This window comes from Dipodomys ordii, unplaced genomic scaffold (assembly GCF_000151885.1).
Source record: "Dipodomys ordii isolate 6190 unplaced genomic scaffold, Dord_2.0 Scaffold42, whole genome shotgun sequence".
Taxonomy (NCBI): domain Eukaryota; kingdom Metazoa; phylum Chordata; class Mammalia; order Rodentia; family Heteromyidae; genus Dipodomys; species Dipodomys ordii.
Genome location: NW_012267258.1, coordinates 3,067,879 through 3,086,779, shown reverse-complemented (window position 1 = coordinate 3,086,779; position 18,901 = coordinate 3,067,879). Strand labels below are relative to the sequence as shown.

Below are 18,901 nucleotides of genomic sequence, written 5' to 3'. Positions count from 1 at the left end.
GAACTCTATGTATTCATGCTCAAAGGGGTTCAGGCAGCATAGTGAAGCTCACTTCCCCCTTCCCCACGCATGGAGCCCCTGGGTTGTAGGAAGATCCAGGCAGCTGCTTGGGCTATCCCTAATTCTCCACCTGAAAGCCCATCCTTGTCCCAAGCCCAGGGTTCCAGTGCATCAGGCTTACCTGTCTAGCCTCCAGTTTGGGAACTGGGGTGGTTGTGTGGTTAGTTTCTTTGTTTTGCCAGTCCTGACTCTTAAACTCAGGGGCTGAGAACTGTCCCTGAGCCTTTTCACTCAAGGCTAGTGCTCTATCCCTTATGCCATAGTGCTACTTCCAGGTGTTTTGGTGGTTAAATGGACTTTCCTGCCTGGGCTGGCTTCAAACCATGATCCTCAGATCTCAGCCCCCTGAATAGCTAGGATTACTGGTGTGAGCCAGGTTTGGCCTCCAGTGTTCATTCTGGTCTCATCTTCCACAATTTCCGGAATGTCCTCTCAACCACAGGCAACCCAGAGTTTTTGGTAAGTTTCTAAAGAACCCTGTCTCTCTGCAGCTTTGCCCTCTGTTTTTGTTACTTTAGTCTCTCTAGTTGATTTTTTGTTTTGTTTTGTTTTGGACACAGGATATGACAATGTTGTCCAGTCTAGTCAGGAACTTCTGGTCTCCAAGTGAGACACTTCTTAGCCTGAGAAGTAGATGGTACCACAGGCATACACTGCTGTGCCCAGTTTGTTTCCTTTTCTTGAAATGCCCTTTCAGTAAATTTATCTGATGTCACCTCCTCCATGAAGCCTTCTGGAGTCTCAAAATTACACTGTCCCTAGTTTGACTCTTCAGTACTTAATATGCATTGTTCAAGTACTGTAATTTCCCCAGCCATGGTGGTAAGCCCCTATAATCTTAGTTCTTGGAAGGCAGAGGCAGGAGGGATCTTGAGTTTGAGGTTAGCCTGAGCTACCTAGATCTTGTCTCAAAAAAAAAATCAATACTATCATTTGTATATTTCAAAGACTTGCTCTTCTCTATCCTGTAGCCCACCCCAGTGATTCATTTGTAGTAGGTGCTCAAGTAAATGCTCAGTGGTAGAATTAGCAGTAATTAGAATTGTAGTAGAAGGAATATCTGCACAAAGTGGAACAGCCCCTCCCCTTTCTTTGCCTCTTCCTACAAGAGCTACTAGAAATCGGGCAGTATGGGCTTCAAAGAGGCTCTGGGGTAGACTTTCTGTTTTCCCCATGGAGTGTGTATGTGTGTGTGTGTGTATGTGTGTGTGTGTGTGTGTGTTGGTTGTGGGGCTTGAACTCAGGGCCTGGGTGCACTGTCCTTGAGTTTGGGGTTGTTTTGTTTTGTATGTGTGTTTTGGTTGTTGTTGTTGTTGCTCAAGGCTATTCTACCACTTGAGCCACAGTTCACTTCCGGCTTTTTGCTGGTTAATTGGAGATGTTTCCTGGCCTGCCATCCTCAGATCTCAGCCTCCTGAGTAGCTAGGGCTACAAGCCAGAGCCACCAAGCACAGGTCCTTAAGCCCACAGAGGAAAGACACTCACAGAATGGAGCCTGGCCTGTGGCTCAGGGTGGCCTGGGGACCTCCTGGCAGCCCTGCCCCTTGACTCTTGCTCTGAGTCTCCCCGGGTGCTGGCAAGTGACATGGAGATAATTGGACACTAAACCCCTAAGTGGTTTGAGAGCAGAGTTGGAGACCTGAACGCGAGCGGGATTCAGTGGGAGTTGGGGGGGACTGAGGTGGGGCTGAGGGACCGGGCAGGACCCGGAGACTGAGTCTGGGCGAAGCCCCCGCGCCTGCTCAGCCAGCGGCTAAATTTACCCAGGCTGACTCAGCCCTTGCCCGGAATGGGGGGGGGGGGGGGGGGGAGTGCGCCGGGACAGTGGGAAGAACCGGCAGGGTGCGGCATGGTGGTGGTGGTGGTGGTGGTGCCGGTGGTGGTGATGGTGTGTGTGTGGGGGGGGGGGAAGGCAAGGAAGGGAGAGTCCCGAAGGCCAGGGGAGATGGGTGGGTCAGGAGTTTCCAGCCAACAAGGGAGCCCTCCTACCCCTGGAGCAGAGAAGCCCTACTGGAAGGACACTATGGGGGACAAAGGCCAGGGAAAGGAACAAGCCAAAGCTAGATAAAGGGAAGCTTTAGATTTATTGAGCGCCTACTGTGTGCCGGGCACTGTGCAAGGCGCTTTGTACATACATACATTACCGCATTAAGTCCTCACAACAACCCTGCGAGGTAGGTGTTTCTTTAAAAAATAAAACCCCATTTGACAGATGAGGAAACTGAGGCTCAGGGAGGTGAAGTGATTTGGCCAAGTTCACATGGCAGAGACAGAGGAGGTATCCAGGATCGGAGAAGAGTGGTGGGGAAAGCCAGACTTCAATGTCTGTCGGAGTCCCAAGCCGGCTGGCATGAATGAGCACAAAAGAGGGGGTGGAGTGGGGGCGCTCCAGAAGTCTAGGAGGCCGAAGGCCTGCTCCGGGCCCCCGCACGCCCGCCGCCGCGCACGCGCTGGAGCCGACCAGGCCCGGGACAGGAATCGGATTAACCGGCTGTACCGGGGAACCGCGGGGGACTCGGGGAGTAGCAACCCGGGAGATCCGCGACCTGCGCGCGCCCCGTAGTGGCTATAGCGAGAATGACACCCCACACTTACAGGTTTCTTGGGACTCGCCTTATCCTAAGACTTGCTTTCCTGGGCCTGGCTGTTGTTTTTGGAAAAGGAAGAGGTACAGACATTCTCGGGTCCTGTCAAAGTGGACGGCACCACGTGGATGGGAAATCCTGGCTCCGTTTGTTTACATTCGACCCTCACTAAGGGGGAGGGGAGTAGGAGAGAATAGAAGAGCCCAAGGAAGTCTCAAGCTCATTCATTGGCTGTCTTCCCTTCCCAGCTTGGGACTACTACGGACAGGGAAAGGGAGTGACAGTGCTACTCTCTTGCCCCGCACTCCCCGAAACCTGGGAGGCTGAGATAAGAGGCTTTCTCCCACTCGGATCTTCGTAAATCCCTGGACAGTCCCCTGAATTGAGGATGAAATGCAACTGACAAGGAGGCTGTCTTGGAACCTCAGATTCTATTCACTTATTCCTGCCACTCTTTCCTGCCTTGTTAAAGGAGAAGATGAGATAAAGCCCTCCTCAAGGAAAAAATAAAAAAGCCAAATTTCCAGAGATAGAAGGATAGACCATAGAGTTTCTTCTTTGTACATTCCAGAAAGGGAAAGGATTGGTCTAAAGTCAACCAACCCCATCAGTGGCAGATTTGGAAATGAGGCTCAAGACTTGTGACATGAAGGGGAGCCCTCTTCCGGCTTTGTTGGTCACTTCTGGATTCTTTCCTCCTCTGCTAAGGAGCGTTCTGTCACCTGCTCACTCTGTCACTGGGTCCTGATCTTCTCCTTTCTGCCCAGAGGCCTTGCCTTGATATTGCCACCAGTCCTGCCCTCCTGCCTGGGCCTCCCTCATAGGCTCCACACCTAGGCTAACCGCCCCTGCAGAGGACGCCACTGTGTGTCCTGAATCTAGCAGACACTAAATCTACTGCTCAGACTCACCTGTCTTGAAACAAAACCATGAATGGGCACATGCTCCCTTTCCTTCCTTTCTATTTCAAGTATGGGAACAGGTATAGGTAGGGAAATAAAGAAGAGCAAAGGAAGTGGGGAGGGGGGAAGAAAGGGGACCCAGCAGGCCCAAGAATAGATGGGTCCAGGGGAAAACAAGAAGAGGTGTACCTCACTGTCTTTCCTTATTTCCCTCTGGGGTCCCCTTGGTATCCCGCGCCCGGAAAAGGGTCTGTCTCCTCATTTTGGCTGATGGCATCTACCTTGTGGCGCAGTTCTGCTGTCTTCCCAGCCACCGGCAGGGTCCTGTCATTCCTACAGGAAGCCCTTGGGGTTTCTGTGTCGCTTCCTTCTGAGGAGCCGCTATGGGCGCTGAGCTCCTCAGCTTCGTCTGAATCCGAGTCCGGGGCCGTGTGGCGACGGATCCGGGACACAGCTTCCCGCAGGGCTCCAGCGTAGGGCCCTGGGGTTCGAGCCCAGCCTCCACCTATACGCTTGGGGACCACCGCCGCCGCCACTTCGGAGCCCTTGGTGCTGCGGGCGCATCCCGGAGCCGCTGGGCCTACGACTGAATTCTCTGGGCTACCTGGCTGAGTGGGGTCATCTCTCAAGTTTACTTCGCCCACAGGGAGCCCCAAGATGCCGGAGGAGGACCGCCCCTCCATTGAGGAGTCCCCTGGATTCCTGCCCTTAGCTTCACATTCATGCTCTGTGCCCGGTTGTTGTACAATCCGACCGTTGGACAGTTGCTTTGGGGAGGGTAAAACCGTGGGCCTCTCGCCCTCCTCCTCTTCTTTGCAGGGCTTGGGCTGCCCAGGGCCAGCCCCAACAATACATGGCTCCCCAGAAGGCAAAAGCTGCACCTGCGGGGTTCGAGGGGTGGGCACATACTGGGACCTGATCACCACACACGTGGCATCAATGACAAAGACGCCTTCTCTGCGAGCGCGGCAGTGGGAACTGCGGGGCAGGGTGTGGGCGCGCCGGGCCACCGGCCAGCCCTCCAGACTCTCCGGTCCTGCCCCCTCTCTATGACCCAGGGACTCTCTCCACCCGGTGCCGCCTGGAGCCCAAGGTCTGGGGAGGGTCTGGCTATGTCTAGGGGGCTGCTTTTTAGGGGAGGAAATCCAGCATTTGGGAAGCCAGGGGTGTTCTTTTCCTTCTTTCCCTTCCCTGGAGCCCTGCAGGTGGTGCCTGGGCCGGGGCGCGGGGCGCATGGGGCTGAGGGTCGCAGGTACAGACCCAGAAGGAGCTGTCTCGGTGCCCGGCCTACCAGTACCTTTGGCTTGGGAATGGCCAGCAGCAGCTAGGCCTGGGATTTTCTCCACGGCCGCCGGCTGGCCGGACTCCAGCCTCTCTCTGGCTACTCCACAGCCCGCAGCTCCCCCTAAGAGACCCCGGCTCTGTCGGAGACCCCAAGCCCCGAGGACGTCCCGGTAGATTCGAGGATCCAGCCTCTTTTTTGTGAGCCCTCCCTCTGTCCTGACAGGGTTGGGAGCCGGGGTGGAGGAGATGGCTGCCTGGGAGAGCACCGGGCCTCGCTTAGTCCCCAAGGTCCTGTGGGGGCCGTCGTAGGAAGGTGGAGCCACGTAGGGGGGTGGCCGGTCCCAGCGGCGACGCGGGGCGGTGCCCGCCGCGCCTCTCAGCAACAGGTGTGCCTCATAGCTGGGGGGCCCTGGCCTCCTCCCCCCCCAGGGCCCCCCCCACGCCGCCCCTGGGTCGCTCTGCGGTTGCGCAGATGGACGGGACGCTCGCCCCACCTGCCCGAGGCGCCCAGGCCGAGAGTAAACCAGGAGCCCCGAGGGCTGGGCCAGCCGAGGGGTGTTCCGGGGCTCTGGGCGAGGCTGACCCAAGGGACTCCGTCGGGCCCCACCAGCTTTGCGCCTTTTTCGCTCGGTCTCCTTGGCCTCCCGCTCCTGCGACGCCGCTTTCCTTTTCTCCTGCTCCCGGGCTCGAACCTCGGCCGGGGGCCCTGCCCGCCAGTTGGTCGCCTCCTGCAGCACCCTGGAAGCCCAGGGTCGGCGGGGCGGCGGCGGTTCAGGGGATCCCGGGCGTGGCCTACACCTGGGACAATGAGCAGGAATCCAGGTGAGCAGGGTGTGGGGGAAGGGAGCCGAGGTCCGGGGAGCTGGGAGCGCTGGACACCGTGCGGGACGGCCGTGAGATGGGGTGCTGGCGAGGCTGTGCTGCCGTGCACGTGCGCACAGGTGAGGGCTGAAGTCGAACTTCTCGCCCTCTCTCCACGCACACTTTACCAGCACCGGTCCCATTTCCCCTCGTGCCCTTTCTCACGCCCACTCCTGTCCGCCCACCTCACCCCTCCAAACAACGCTGAATGAATCAGGTCCCAGACTTCGAGGGGTGGGGGAGGGAGGCGCGGGAAAGAGGAGGAGGAGGGGGGGGACCAGCGATTATTATTCACGGGTGCCTGGGGGGAGGGGGAGGGGCGGGGAGGGGGAGGGGAGATCGAGACCCCACTGGCTTTCCCTTCACCCGTCCTTCTTCACTCACGTGCGGATCTGGGGCCCGCGAGCCCAGTGGCTGGCCTGGAAGTCCATGGGCTGTCGAGGAGGGGCGCGGCGACTATAATGACAGGAAATAGTCTTCACTTCGATCACCAACAGCTTAGACTTCTGCACCCAGAGGCAGCTGCCAGACTCTTGGTCCTGGAGCTCCCGGGGGCTGTCGGGCCCCTCGGAGAAGAGCGGGCCATCCAGCATCCTGCCCCACCCCACCCCGGCCCCCCACCCTCCCACCCCGCCCGTGAGCCCCCCTCCCAGCCCAGGGAGCTGGCGCCCACTGCAGAGCGGCGGGCCCAGGCACTGGGAACTATATATACCCAGGCACACGTGTGTGTGCCTGTCTGTGAGTGTGCGCGCGCATGTGACACGGCGCGGACTGCTCTGCGCTGCTACCTCCCCCATGTGCTTCCCCCCCCCCCAACACACACCCGGGGCCCGGATTGGACGCCCCTTCCCCCTGCTCTGATCCATCCCCTCCCCCCCGTACCCCCAGCATGATGGGATCCTCGCGAGTGGGCGAGTGGGCAGAGGACAGACTTCTTGCCAAGCTGACAGTCCCCCCACTCTCTGCCCCCATTTCTTTAACCTTCCAGCCCGTTTAACCCTCTACTCTCCTGCTTGGCAGGTTGCCTGACCACCAGGATTCGTCTACCCTTGACTTCCAGCCTCGGACTTGTCTCCCCAACAGGGAGTGGTGACAACAGAACTCAAGGTCTCTGCCTGCCACTCTTGGCTGGTTACCATGGGGTTGGGGTGCAGGAGGGGCTGGCTGATGGGGACTATTTTTAGCGGCAGTGGCATTTGGGTGCAGAGATGAGATGAGTAACCAGCTCCCAAGCAGTAGAGAGGAGGAGGTGGCTTTCAGGAAGCTTTTGTGCCACTTTGGGGGCGAGTTGCCCCCTCCCCCCATCTCAAAAACATTCTTAACACTTCTGTTCAGTGCTGCAGCTCAGAGCTGCTGATATAGCGGATATAGCGCAGGATGTCTGTCTTGGCTACTGAAGCTACTCCACCACTGCCTTTCCAAAATATTTGTCCTTGGGAACCCATGGAACCCCCTCACCCCTCAACAGCAGGCTTTCTCTCCCAATACAGAAGCCAGAATTTGGGGGTTCTGTTCTGTGCCTATACAACTCTACCCAGAGGACTAGGGTGCTTATGCATTTGTATGATGGGGGGCAGGCAGGGAGATGTTATGCTCCCTTGGCAAATGGAATCCACTAGCAACTGAAATAAAAGTAGTCACTCCTAGCATAGCGTCCCCCTGCAACCTTCCTCCCCCACCTCAAAGTGCTAGTTCACTTATTTAGTGCTTGTCTGAGGCAGAGCTCACCTTTTGGGCTCATTCTGGACAAGGGGGTTGTTGCTTACACCCACATGATCCCTCCCCCTAAGCCTCTACCAGGTGTCCCCTGATTCACCATGGTAATGTTAGTGGCAGCACAGCCCACGCCAACCCTTCCATGCAGAGACTTAGCAACCATGCCTGGCAACCATGGCAGCAGCAGCTCCACTGGAGGGGAGGGGAGCAGGGAGGGAAGCATGTGTGTGTGTGTGGCAATGGTTCCTTAGCAAGAAGGGACAATTTGCCTTTCTTGAAAGGAATAGGTAAAAGCAGAAGCTTGTGAGACTGCCCTTCTCTCAGCTCCATCCTTAGATGGAAAATGGTAGTCTATGTTTTCCAGGTGGTGGTGGGGAATGAGAGAAGCAAGAGACCCCAGTTTGTTCCCCACAAAAGTACTTTTTAGGGGGATGAGGACCAGAAGGGTTGTTGTGGAGAGCCAGAGATGAGAGTTACTGACTGAGAAACAGCATAACAAAACCCAGGGCTTTCTGTTCCCTAACATGAAGCTTTAAAGAGAACCCCAAAGCAGGGTTCTGGTGCCTCACGCCTATAATCCCAGCTCTTCAGGAGGCTGAGATTTGAGGATCATGATTCAAAGTTAGCCTTGCAGGAAAGTCCATAAGACTCTTATTTCCAATTAACTAATTTAATTAATTTCCAAAAAGTCAGAAGTGGAGATGTGGCTCTCTCAGACAGCCTTAAGAAAAAAAAAAGCCAACTCAGGGATAGCACTCAGGTTATGAGTTCAAGCCTAGGATCAGCACACACAAAACATAAAGAGAACTCAAATGTCCCCTTTCCCATCCCCCACACCACCCCTTCAACTGCACACATTGCACCTACCAGCTGTACCAATGGCTCTTATTGCAGGCGCTTCCTTCTACCCTGGGTCTCACTGAAGGCCTATGGCTTTATAAAGTCCTTGCCTCCTCCCTACCTCCTTGATGAAGGAATGTGATGTAAGGAGGCATCTGTCCTTTCCACCATATACTCATTTCCACACATACAAACATATTTTAGCTCTAATAACTTGGCAGCCTTCCTCCCCCGAGTTTGGGAATGTGCTGTGAGAGCTGTGAGGAGGTGAGGAAGCCATGTTTTTCTTGTTTGGGGGGGTCTTGCTCTGTAGCCCAGACTGTCCTCAAACTTGTGATCTACCTGCCTTGATCTCCTGAGTGCTAGGATGACAGGTGCACACTATCATAGTATGGTTTGAAAGAATCAGGATAGCGAGGATGGTAAAGCCATGGCGGCTTATGGTGGCTTATGACTGTAAATCTAGCACTGGGGAGGAGGCTCAGGAAGGAAGATTGTGAATTTAAGCCCAGTCTAGTTTACAAGATATCCTGTAGGAAGAAAGGAGGGAAAAGAAAGGGAAAGAAAGAAAGAAAGAAAGAAAGGAAGGAAGGAAGGAAGGAAGAAAGAGAAAGGAAGGAAGGAAGAGAAAGGAAGGAAGGAAGGAAGAGAAAGGAAGGAAGGAAGGAAGGAAGGAAGGAAGGAAGGAAGGAAGGAAGGAAGGAAGGAAAAGAAAATTCTATCATACCTACAAGGCAGTAGGGAAATGGTATCCAGGATTTGGCTCATATCCCATAAGTCTGCCAATGCTTGTGATTGGAGCTGACTACTTTTCTGTCACATAGTTCCAGCACTGGGAAAGGATGTGATGGGGTGGTCATATTCTGTTGTTCCCCTATTCTAGCCCTACTCTTTTTTTTTTCTTTGTTGGGGCCTGAACTCTGGGCCTGGGCACTGTCTCTCAGCTCTTCAGCTCAAAGCTAGTGCTCTACCACTTGAGCCACAGTGCCACCTCTGGCTTTTTCTTCCAGCCCTACTCTTAACTCATTCTTTTTTTATGGGGGGGGGAGGGTCATGGACCTTGAACTCTAGGCCTGGACACTCACTGTCCCTGAGCTCTTTTGCTCAAGGCTAGCACTCTACCACTTGAGCCACAGCACCACTTTCAGTTTTCTGGTGGTTAATTGAAGAGTCTCATGGACTTTCTTGCCCAGGCTGGCTTTGAACCATGGTCCTCAGATCTTAGCCTACTGAGTAGCTAGGATAACAGGCATGAACCACAGGCGCCCAGCTCATTCTTTTTTTTTTTTTTTTTTTTTGGTCGGTCATGGGGCTTGAACTCTGGGCCTGGGCGCTGTCCCTTAGCTGTTCAGTTCAAGGCTTGTGCTCTACCACTTGAGCCACTGCACCACTTCCAGTTTTCTGGCGGTTTATTGAAGTAAGAGACTCACGGACTTTCCTGCCCAGGCTGGCTTTGAACTGCAATCCTCTCAGACTCCTGGATTATAGGTGTGAGCCACTGACATCCAGTTTCTTAACTCTTTCTTACATTGAAAGAATGGCAAGAGATTTATAGATTCAAACAGAAACAGTTTAGCCAAATCCAATCACAGCCCAATCTTCAGTCAGGAAAGCTGATGATAGTGGCTGGTTTCTCTGCCTAAAGAAGACACTTGAAGACACTTGTCTATTCCCTGGAGATCTCTGTGGGATTTGCCATGGGCCCCAGCTATGGTCTAGGCAGAGGAGAAAGTGAAATAATGCAGGGAGCTACAGGAAATAGAGTACAGATCAAAGAGGTGTAAGTCTACTTAATGATGGAGCCAGACCACTTGGGTTTCAAATTTGTGTTTTAAGTTTTACAAGCTGAGTGACCTTTGGTCAGTTATCTAGCCTATGGGACTCAGTTTTTAATAGTAGTAATAGTACCAAATCTTTTTTTTTTTTTTTGTCACTTGTGGGGCTTGAGCTCTGGGCCTGGGCGCTGTCCCTCAGCTTTTCAGCTCAAGGCTAGTGCTCTACCACTTGAGCCATAGTGCCACTTGCGGTTTTCTAGTGGTTTACTAGAGATAAGAGTCCCACAGACTTTCCTGTCCCGGCTGGCTTTGAACCACGATCCTCAGATCTCAGCCTCCTGAATAGCTAGGATTACGGATGTGAGCCACCAGCACCCGGCTAGTATCAAGTCTTAAGACTAAATGAAGCACTGGTGGCTCATACCTGTTAATCCTAGTTACACTGAGATCTGAGGATCATGGTTCAAAGCTAGCCCAGGCAGGAAAGTCTGTAAGACCTTTATTTCCAATTAACTACCAAAAAGCTGGAAGTAGAGCTGTGGCTCAAGTGGTGGAGTACTAGCCTTATGAAAGCTCAGGGACAGCACCCTGTCCTGAGTTCAACTCCAGGACTGGCAAAAAAAAAAAAAAAAGGGAAGAAAAAGAAAAAGGAGAGAGAGGGGCTGGGAAGGTGGCTCAGTGGTAGAGTGCTTGCCTTGCATGCATGAGGTCCTGGGTTTGATTCCTCAGCACCACATATACAGAAAAAGCTGCAAGTGGCGCTGTGGCTCAAGTGTTAGGGTGCTAACCTTGAGCTAAAGAGCTGAGGGACAGCGCCCAGGCCCATGACTGACCAAAAAAAAGGAAAGAAAAGCAAAGAAAAAGGAGGGGGGGGGGACTCTAAATGAGTTCACATGGGCTGAGCAATCCCTCATCAAGAAAACTGAAATTCTAAAAAAAAAAAGAAAACTGAAATTCTCTAAAATCTGAAACATGTATGCTCTCAAGAATTTTAGATAAAGGGTTATCTGTATAGATATAATACTGAGAATAATAACTGGGTCATAGTTTTGTGTGTGTGTGTGTGTAATTACAAATTGTTACTGAGTTGAGAAAGCCCTATGAAGTAGGAGGGTTGGAGAAATAGTGTCTAACAACAGTAAAAATCAAGCACTGCAACACCACGATGAGAATCTTGTCATTTAATTAGATCTGTCATGAAAAGCAATAACTTCGGCTAACCACTCTGCCCTCCTCCGCCACCTAACGACTTCCCTGCATATTCATACAGCACAGAACCCAAAGGCCTCCCTCCCCATCATCCTCCCCACTCAAATCATGGGGAGCAATGCCACGAAATGGACCCAGCCTCCTCCATATATCATGAAACAGGATGAATGAAAACATCCTGATGAAGGCTTTTGCTGTGCTGTTATCTTAAGGTAGAGTCAGGGCAGAGACAGAGGCGAAGGCAGGGTGAGGCCCAGGGATCTCTTAGAGATCAGAATCTGCCTGAGGAGCACAGAGTCCATGGTTCACCCTCAAGGGGGTCTGTGTCTAAGGGGACAGGGGCAAAGACTGGGGAGGCTGAAAGTTTATGCCAAGTATGAATGTGTGAGGGTAAAGGCAGCTAAGAAGCCTTTCTCCTCCTTCCCCCGATGCCTTCTAGATCTCAGATAGCAGGTAGGGTCTCCTGAGCAGAAAACACAGTCCATTCTCCCAAGGTTTCATCTGCTTCCCAGAGCTTCAAGCAGGCAATGGGAATAGGGGGGCATCTCCCTGAGACTGCCCAACCCCTTCCCCAGCTCAGGGTTTCTTCTCTCCACCTGTGAGCACCAGGGCCTGTAGGATGTCTGACAGTGACACTATTCCCTTGACCACATCATGCTCATCCACCACTACCAGACGGTGAACCTGGCACAGAGCAACAAGAAGGAATACTGAGTGCCAGCCAGCCTTGCTGGGGCAAGCCCCTCAGCCCCTACCCTCCTTGCCAAAACCCAATCTCAAGGCTCCCCGCCCCACCCCTGGCTCCTTTATGGTGGCTGACCTCCCTACCTCAGCTTCCACGAGCCGGTTGATGATGGTCTCCAGAGTCTCATGCAAGTAGCACTTGAGAACACCCTCAAAGTAGTGGGATCGATGTTGCAGGGCTTTGGTGACAGACACATCTAGGTTATTGTAAGTTTTTTCTGCTGCCAGATTCTGAAGAGAGAAAGAGAGGAAGGGCTTGCAGGGAAGAAAGGGATCCAGCCCCCAAACCCTGGACCTCCTCAACCTCACTAGAGGGACTGAGGGCAACTGTCAGCCATGCCCACAGCCATACTCAACTCATTCAATTCCTTTGCAAATAGAATTTGACAGTATGGAAGTCTCCAACAGTGACAGGTTACAGAGGAGGCTTTCCTCCTCTCATTCTATATTCAACACCCCTTCTTCCTCTTCCCTTCCTCCCAGCCCTTCCACACTCACGATAACATCAAACTTGGAGTAGATGTCCACCACACGTCCTAGGGGGGACAGAGGCAGCTCAGTAAGGAGGATCTAGCATCCAATGCTCCCCCTACCCAAAGAATCACCCTCCAGGCTGAGCAAAGAGGACAAAGGCTCCCCCCAGGGCCTCCTGACCCCTGGAACCCTCTCATTTTTTTCCCCAGTCTCTCACCTTTCTCATCCACCACTGGCAAGGCTGAGACACGATGTTGTACAAAGATGCCTAGAGCCACATAGACAGGGGTGGTAGTACGGACCATAGCAATATTGGCATAGGTGCCAATCTGTAGCTCTTCCAGGGACTTAGACATGAACTCTGGCTTGGGGAACTCAGTGATCTGAGGAAAGAACCACCAGCTTAGTTTTAAGGCTCCATGATCCACCCATGGATACCTCTCCATCCTAGTACATAAGAAGTTAAGAACTGTGTTGAAGAATACTTACGAACAATTTGAGGAACTTGAGGATGCGTTTATGAGTAAGGATGTACAAGGTGTTGCCTGATTCTGGGTCAATAACTGGCAGCCTATGGATCTTGTTTCGAATTAATGAAGACACGGCATCAAACAAGCTGTGAGAAGGTGAAGGATGATGGTTAAGTACTAAAACTGAGTTACATAGCTCCTTAGAGTTTCTTTATAGACCAGAAAATGTCATGGTTAGGGGAGGAGGTAGTGTTTAAAACAGACTTAAAATGTGTGTGTGTGTTGGGAGAGAGTATCTTTTCTCTCTTAGGAGGTAATGTTCAGAACAGACTTAAAACACGTGTGTGTGTGTGTTCAGAACAGACTTAAAACGTGTGTGTGTGTGTGTGTGTGTGTCTGTGTGTGTGTGTCTTGGGAGAGAGTATCTTTTCTCTCCCCTGACCCTTCCTTGGATCTTTGGGTACTTAGGACTTTAGCTATGTGGTTGGCACAGCTATTCCCTTTTTTGGATACATGGCTAGCAAGTGGATAGTGGAACTTACCTGGCATTAGGAGAAATGCAGACAAGTGGCTTAAAGGAGTCCTGAAGATACACCTCTGAAGGGAAAAGGGACAGTACACAAAATACAAACTTCACATGAAACCAGAAACCCGCTATTCCCCCCCCCCGCTTTTTTTTTTTTCCCCCAATCCTATGGCTTAGACTCAGGACCTAGACACTGTCCCTGAGCCTCTTTGTGCTTAAGAGTAGCATTCTACCACTAGGCCACAGCACCACTTCTGGCTTTTTTCAAGTACTTTATTGGAGATAAGAGTCTCACCAACTTTCTTGCCCAGGCTGGCTTCAAACCGCAATCCTCAGATCTCAGCCTCCTGAGGAGCTAGGATTATAGGCGTGAGCCACTGGCACCCAGCTCCCTTCATACTTTTTAAACTCCCGGTTTTCTACGTACCTCTCCAAGTTTCTATCTTGTGTTCTTCTAGCTCATAGATCTGTACCTGGAATTAGAAGCAACAGAATCTAAGTTTTTTAGCTTGCTTGGAGGAAAAAAAAATACAAATGAGGAACAGAAAGGCAAAGAAACTGGTTTTGGTCTTGGTATTCCTTACCAAGGCTGACTTATAGTAGCGGTGCAGGATATTGATGAAATCAGTGATAGTCAGCATGCCTAGACATCAAGACAAGAGCCCTCAGCACTACGCAAAGCTTCTCTCCCTTCCCAGCACAAGAAGCCACTAATAGTGTGTTCCAGAAACTGCTTACCCACAAAACTTTGCTTCTTACTATCCCACAAAGGAGCAGCACGTACACCATTAGTTACCAAAGCAAAGAAAGCTTTCTTCACCTGTAGGCAAGAAAGTAATCATCATAAAGGGACACGCCAACAGGGGGACAGGATATAAGAAAGAGAGGAAAAACATAAGACTAACCCTACAGAAGGATGAGGCTATATTACCCATGGGGATGAGATGGGCTGAGAGGTTCCATTGAAGGGGAAGGAAAAAGAAGATGCCACCCACCTGCAGGGAAGTATCAAATACAACCAGCTTGGAGCTTGTAGGAATCAAGTCATAGCAGCGGTGAGACTTCATGAAGGAGGTGTACACACTGTTGTTGGATTCTGGGGTCTCTGAATAGGGCGAGAAAGTTAGTGGCTTTCTTCCATACAGCAAAGTCCAATCAAAAGACAGAAAAAGAACCTGTTCGATATTGACAACATTTGAAAAAATGCTGTTTTATTCCCACAAAACCTGGAAAAATCCCTTTCTCCAATAAGTGAAATACCAAGTAAAATTCTGAAAATTCTTCTAAGACCTGGAGATGGGAAACTCAGAGTTCAAACTGGGCCACTTTTCAACACTAGGTATCCAACCAACCTAGCCCAAATAGCCTAAGAGTCTGTTCTGTGGTCACTCTGAGTCAGAAGTCATTCTACTCACTCTATATAAATGAAAGCCTGGCTCACCTCTATTTCTATTCTTTTTTTTTTTTTTTGGTCATGGGGCCTGAACTCTGGCCCTGGGCGCTGTCCCTTAGCTCTTCAGCTGTAGACTAGCACTCTACCACTTGAGCCACAGTGCCACTTCCAGTGTTTTTCTTTTTGCTTATGTGGTGCTGAGGAATCGAACCCAGGGCCTCAGGCATGCAAGGCAAGCGCTCTACCACTGAGCCATCTTCCCAGCCCCACTGGTCTACTTCTAAGCCACATCTGTAGCTCTTTTCTGCATTGGTTATTTTTTAAATGTGGTCTTGCTCCCTGCCCAGGCTTTACTGGGACCAGTCTGCTAGTTTAGTCTTCCCCATATGGTTGGGGTAATAGGTTTTTGCCATCATGTTGAGAGAGTACTTACCCTATAGATTTGTTGTAAGAATTAAATGAAGCTGGGCGCCAGTGGCTCACACCAGTAATCCTAGCTACTCAGGAGGCTGAGATCTGAGGATCACAGTTCAAAGCCAGCCCTGGCAGGAAAGTCCGTGAGACTCTAATCTCCAATAAACCACTAGAAAACCGGAAGTGGTGTTGTAGCTCGAGTGGTAGAGCGCTCACCTTGAGCTGAAGAGCGCAGGGACATCACCCAAGCCCAGAGTTCAAGCCCCACAAACAACCAAAAAAAAAAAAAAGTGGAAATAGGAACATCTCAAGTTTGAACTAGCTCAGGCAAAAAATTGAGTTTTTTTTGTGTGCTGGTCCTGGGGCTTGAACTCAGGGTCTATGTATTGTCTCTGAGCTTTCCTGCTCAAAAAATAAAATAAAATGAAGTCTCTCTGGAGCCTTCTGGTCTGCTCAGACCTAGGCTGGTTTGCCTGTGTACACCACTGCCACCCAAGAATCTTTCTTCATGACCTAGAGGGCTGCTCCCAACTCTCTTCTGTATTGTTACTGTGCCTTCTACTTTCATCTTTTTTTTTTGTCAGTCATGGGGCTTGAACTCTGGGCCTGGGCGCTGTCCCTCAGCTCTTTAGCTCAAGGCTAGTGCTCTACCAGTTGAGCTACAGCACCACTTCCACGTTTCTGGTGATTAATTGGAAATAAGAGTTTCATGGACTTTCTGGCCTGGACTGGCTTTGAACCTCGATCCTCAGATCTCAGCCTCTTGAGTAGCTAGGATTACAGGTGTGAGCCACTGGCCTGGCTCTTTCATCTTTTTTGATCACTCTCTTGTTCTGGTGAAGTTTATTTTCTAGTAGCTTCCTGAGAAAAGATTTATGTGAGATAAATCTTTGGAGACCATGTAGCCTATATTCTACACCAGATTTATAATTTGAGTGGATATACAATTCTAAATTAGGTATTTTCCTACAGAATGTTTAAGGCATTACTCTATTAAGCTAGTTGCTGGTACTGTTGTCTTAGGCAATTCTAATTCTTTGTATGTGACTTGGTTTTTTCCCCTCTGGAATTTCAAAAGGTCTTTCTTTTTTCCAGTATTCTGAAATCTCATGATGATTGTGCTTTGGATAGGTCAGTTTCATCTACTGAGTTGGATGTTCAGCAAGTTATTTCATATGAAAATGAATGTCTTTTAGTTCCAGAAAATGTCCTTGAAGTTTTGTACTGATTATTTCCTTCTCTCTGGTGCTATTTTTCTCTCTGTAACCCCTATTACTTACACACTGGACCTCCTAGACTGATCCTTTCAAGACTGGGTTTTTGTTTTGATTCTGTGGCTTGTTATTTTAAAATATTTTCTGTGTTAGGGATGTAGCTCAGTGATAGAATGCTTGCCTGGACTCAAAGTCCTTGGGTTTGATCTCTAACTCAGTGCCCTCCTCTCCACACAAAAAATCTTTGTCCCCTATTTTCTGATTCTTTGATGTCCAATTCTGCTGAGAGGTTTTTTTTTTTGAATTGCCAAATCTTTTATTTGCGTTTGTAGAGTTCTTGCTATGATTGTGTATTTAATTCCAAGAGCTCCTTTTTCCTTCATGCCTTCCTTCGTTTCTTCCTTACTCCCTCCCTTCCCTTCCTTCCTTTTGATTTATAGATTTATTCCCAAAGAGCAAACTACTTGGGACAATTTTAGTGTAGATCCAGCAGTGTCTGTCATATTACTTTGGTCAAACTGTGTTCTAATTTCCAGACACTCACTGGTATTATCTGAGCCTTCTCTATGAGGAAGAGGGTTCTAATATTTTATTCATTTACATCCTTCTTATCCACAATGTAATCCATAATTTCTTGTGGATACATAAACTTCTTCTTTTCAAGATTAGGACTTTCAAATACAAATTCATCTTCCCTGCCCATATTCTCCACTTGGTCTAAACTGCCTAAGCCCAGATCTTCATACAATGGGAATTTACTAAAATCTTTTCTGTGTCCATCTTGTCACGATTTCAAGATGCCCAAAATTTGGTTCTTGATCCCCTCTAATGTTAATGGGGCAAAATTGCTGCTGTTCTAGCTGCACAACTGGGTAGCTCTGTGAAACCTGTGCAAGTGCCAAGACTGGATGTATTGTCCAGGCCCTCTTCCAAATTTCTGCTCAGCATAGGGCAATCACAAGCAGCCAGGGCCAGGGCCAGCATAGGATGGGGACCAGCAGCAGCAGTAACATAAACTTCCAAGCTTTGGGCAGGCAGTGAACACAGGTAGAAAGGACACAAGCCACCACAGCTATGCCAAACCCTGGAGGCCCTGCTCCTTTTTGTTCTCTTGAAAATGCCTTTAAAAGATACTTATATCTTCATATTTCCTGGCAGAAATATGTTCTTTTAACCTAAATATATAATAATGTTACGATTAAAGTTTTCTTCTATATGTAGTGACTTCCCAACCCTCACCCCCAGTTGCAATTCTTTTGGGAGGTTTTGCTTTTCTCTTGGTACATGTGAGCTGGCGATCATTTAGACTTTTTTCTCACTTTCTTTCCATGTTTGATAATTGTTGGTTTAAAGGAGGTTCCAGATCATACCCTTGTTGTTGTTGTTGTTGCTTGGTTTGTTATGTCTTGAAAGGGCAGGCTTGAAAGCTGATTGGAAGCTGCAAGTGTCTAAGGAGGCCTTGCTGGCTATGAGCATTTAGAGAGGAAATGTTCAATACTTACATTTTTAGGGCTTTTCCCACAAGGGGATTCCGGAGAGACTATTCAATTTTGACCTTGAAGGGTGAAGTCTTTTCTGCAGCATTCTCAAAGCTGAATAAGGGGAAGAAGGCTGAAGGCTCAGCAACCAGTGTAGTTCACTCCAGGCTAGTGTTTTCAGCCAAGTGGCTCAGCCCTCAGCTGTACCTGAGTCCCTCTCTAGAACCCCAGATTGTATGAGTGTGGGGAGGAGTGGTATAGGTATTCAGTGCAGGTAGGGAGTCTTGGATATTTGTTTCTTAGATTTTCAATTTTTCTTGTCTTTCTTACTGCTAGTTATAATTCAATTTGCTCAGATTAGCTAAGTCATTCAACACCCTTCATTTGCTTTCCAGCTTCCAAAGTTCACTGTGATGATCTGCTTTCCTGTTCTCTTTATTCTTTTTTTTTGTCATGGGGCTTGAACTCTGGGTGCTACCCCTGATCTCGTGGGGCTTGAACACAGGGCCTGGGTACTGCCCCTGAGCTCTTCTGCTCAACTCTACAGCTCCATTTCTGGTTTTTGGGTGGTTAACTGGAGATAAGAATCTCTTGAGGACTTTTCTGCCTCAACAGGCTTTGAACCACAATCTTCAGATCTCAGTCTCTAGTAGCTAGGATTATAGGTGTGAGACACCCGAGCTTAGCTTTTTTCCCCCTAATTCCTGTATTGTGATTTCCTGAAGAAACAAGAGTGGATTTCTATTTATTTATTTATATTTTTTGTCGGTCATGGGGCCTGAACTCTGGGCTGTTGGCCACAGCGCCACTTCCAGATTTTTTTCTGCTTATGTGGTGCTGAGGAATAAAACCCAGGGCTTCAGGCATGCAAGGCAAGCACTCTACCACTGAGCCACCTCCCCAGCTCTGCCATCTTCTTTTCTTTTTCTTCATTTTTTTTTTTTTTTGGGTCCGGT

General features: G+C 50.0%; 2 protein-coding genes across 3 annotated transcripts in view; both read right to left on the bottom strand.

Moving 5' to 3' along the window:
* Positions 1-2,157: 2,157 nt before the first annotated feature.
* Positions 2,158-8,304, bottom strand: Ddn (dendrin). Of its 2 annotated transcripts, XM_013018755.1 has the most exons (3): positions 8,276-8,304; positions 6,077-6,148; positions 2,158-5,629 (listed from the first exon to the last, which is right to left on the bottom strand). In XM_013018755.1, the coding sequence occupies exons 2-3, from the start codon at positions 6,121-6,123 to the stop codon at positions 3,751-3,753; spliced, it is 1,926 nt and encodes a 641-aa protein (XP_012874209.1). In that variant the 5' UTR covers positions 6,124-6,148; positions 8,276-8,304; the 3' UTR covers positions 2,158-3,750. The 2 variants fall into 2 exon arrangements, with proteins under 2 accessions (XP_012874209.1, XP_012874208.1); XM_013018754.1 differs by lacking the exon at positions 8,276-8,304 and having other exon boundaries at positions 6,077-6,285.
* Positions 8,305-11,187: 2,883 nt separating this feature from the next.
* Positions 11,188-18,901, bottom strand: part of Prkag1 (protein kinase, AMP-activated, gamma 1 non-catalytic subunit) — a 17,479-nt gene continuing 9,765 nt past the window's right edge. Inside the window, exons 3-12 of the mRNA XM_013018857.1 lie at positions 14,442-14,551; positions 14,185-14,266; positions 14,031-14,089; positions 13,874-13,919; positions 13,463-13,517; positions 12,940-13,066; positions 12,668-12,833; positions 12,475-12,512; positions 12,061-12,207; positions 11,188-11,916 (exon numbers count right to left, since the gene is read on the bottom strand). Coding sequence (XP_012874311.1) covers positions 11,809-11,916; positions 12,061-12,207; positions 12,475-12,512; positions 12,668-12,833; positions 12,940-13,066; positions 13,463-13,517; positions 13,874-13,919; positions 14,031-14,089; positions 14,185-14,266; positions 14,442-14,551 — 938 coding nt within the window. The 3' untranslated portion in view covers positions 11,188-11,808. The remainder of the gene's footprint in view (positions 11,917-12,060; positions 12,208-12,474; positions 12,513-12,667; positions 12,834-12,939; positions 13,067-13,462; positions 13,518-13,873; positions 13,920-14,030; positions 14,090-14,184; positions 14,267-14,441; positions 14,552-18,901) is intronic.

Bases quoted from the DNA above. Each gene is read 5' to 3' on its own strand.
- Ddn (XM_013018754.1), bottom strand. From the start codon at position 6,285: ATGCTGGATGGCCCGCTCTTCTCCGAGGGGCCCGACAGCCCCCGGGAG. The intron at 5,630-6,076 runs GTGAGTGAAGAA...TCATTGTCCCAG, and splicing joins CGCGGGCCCCAGATCCGCAC to GTGTAGGCCACGCCCGGGAT.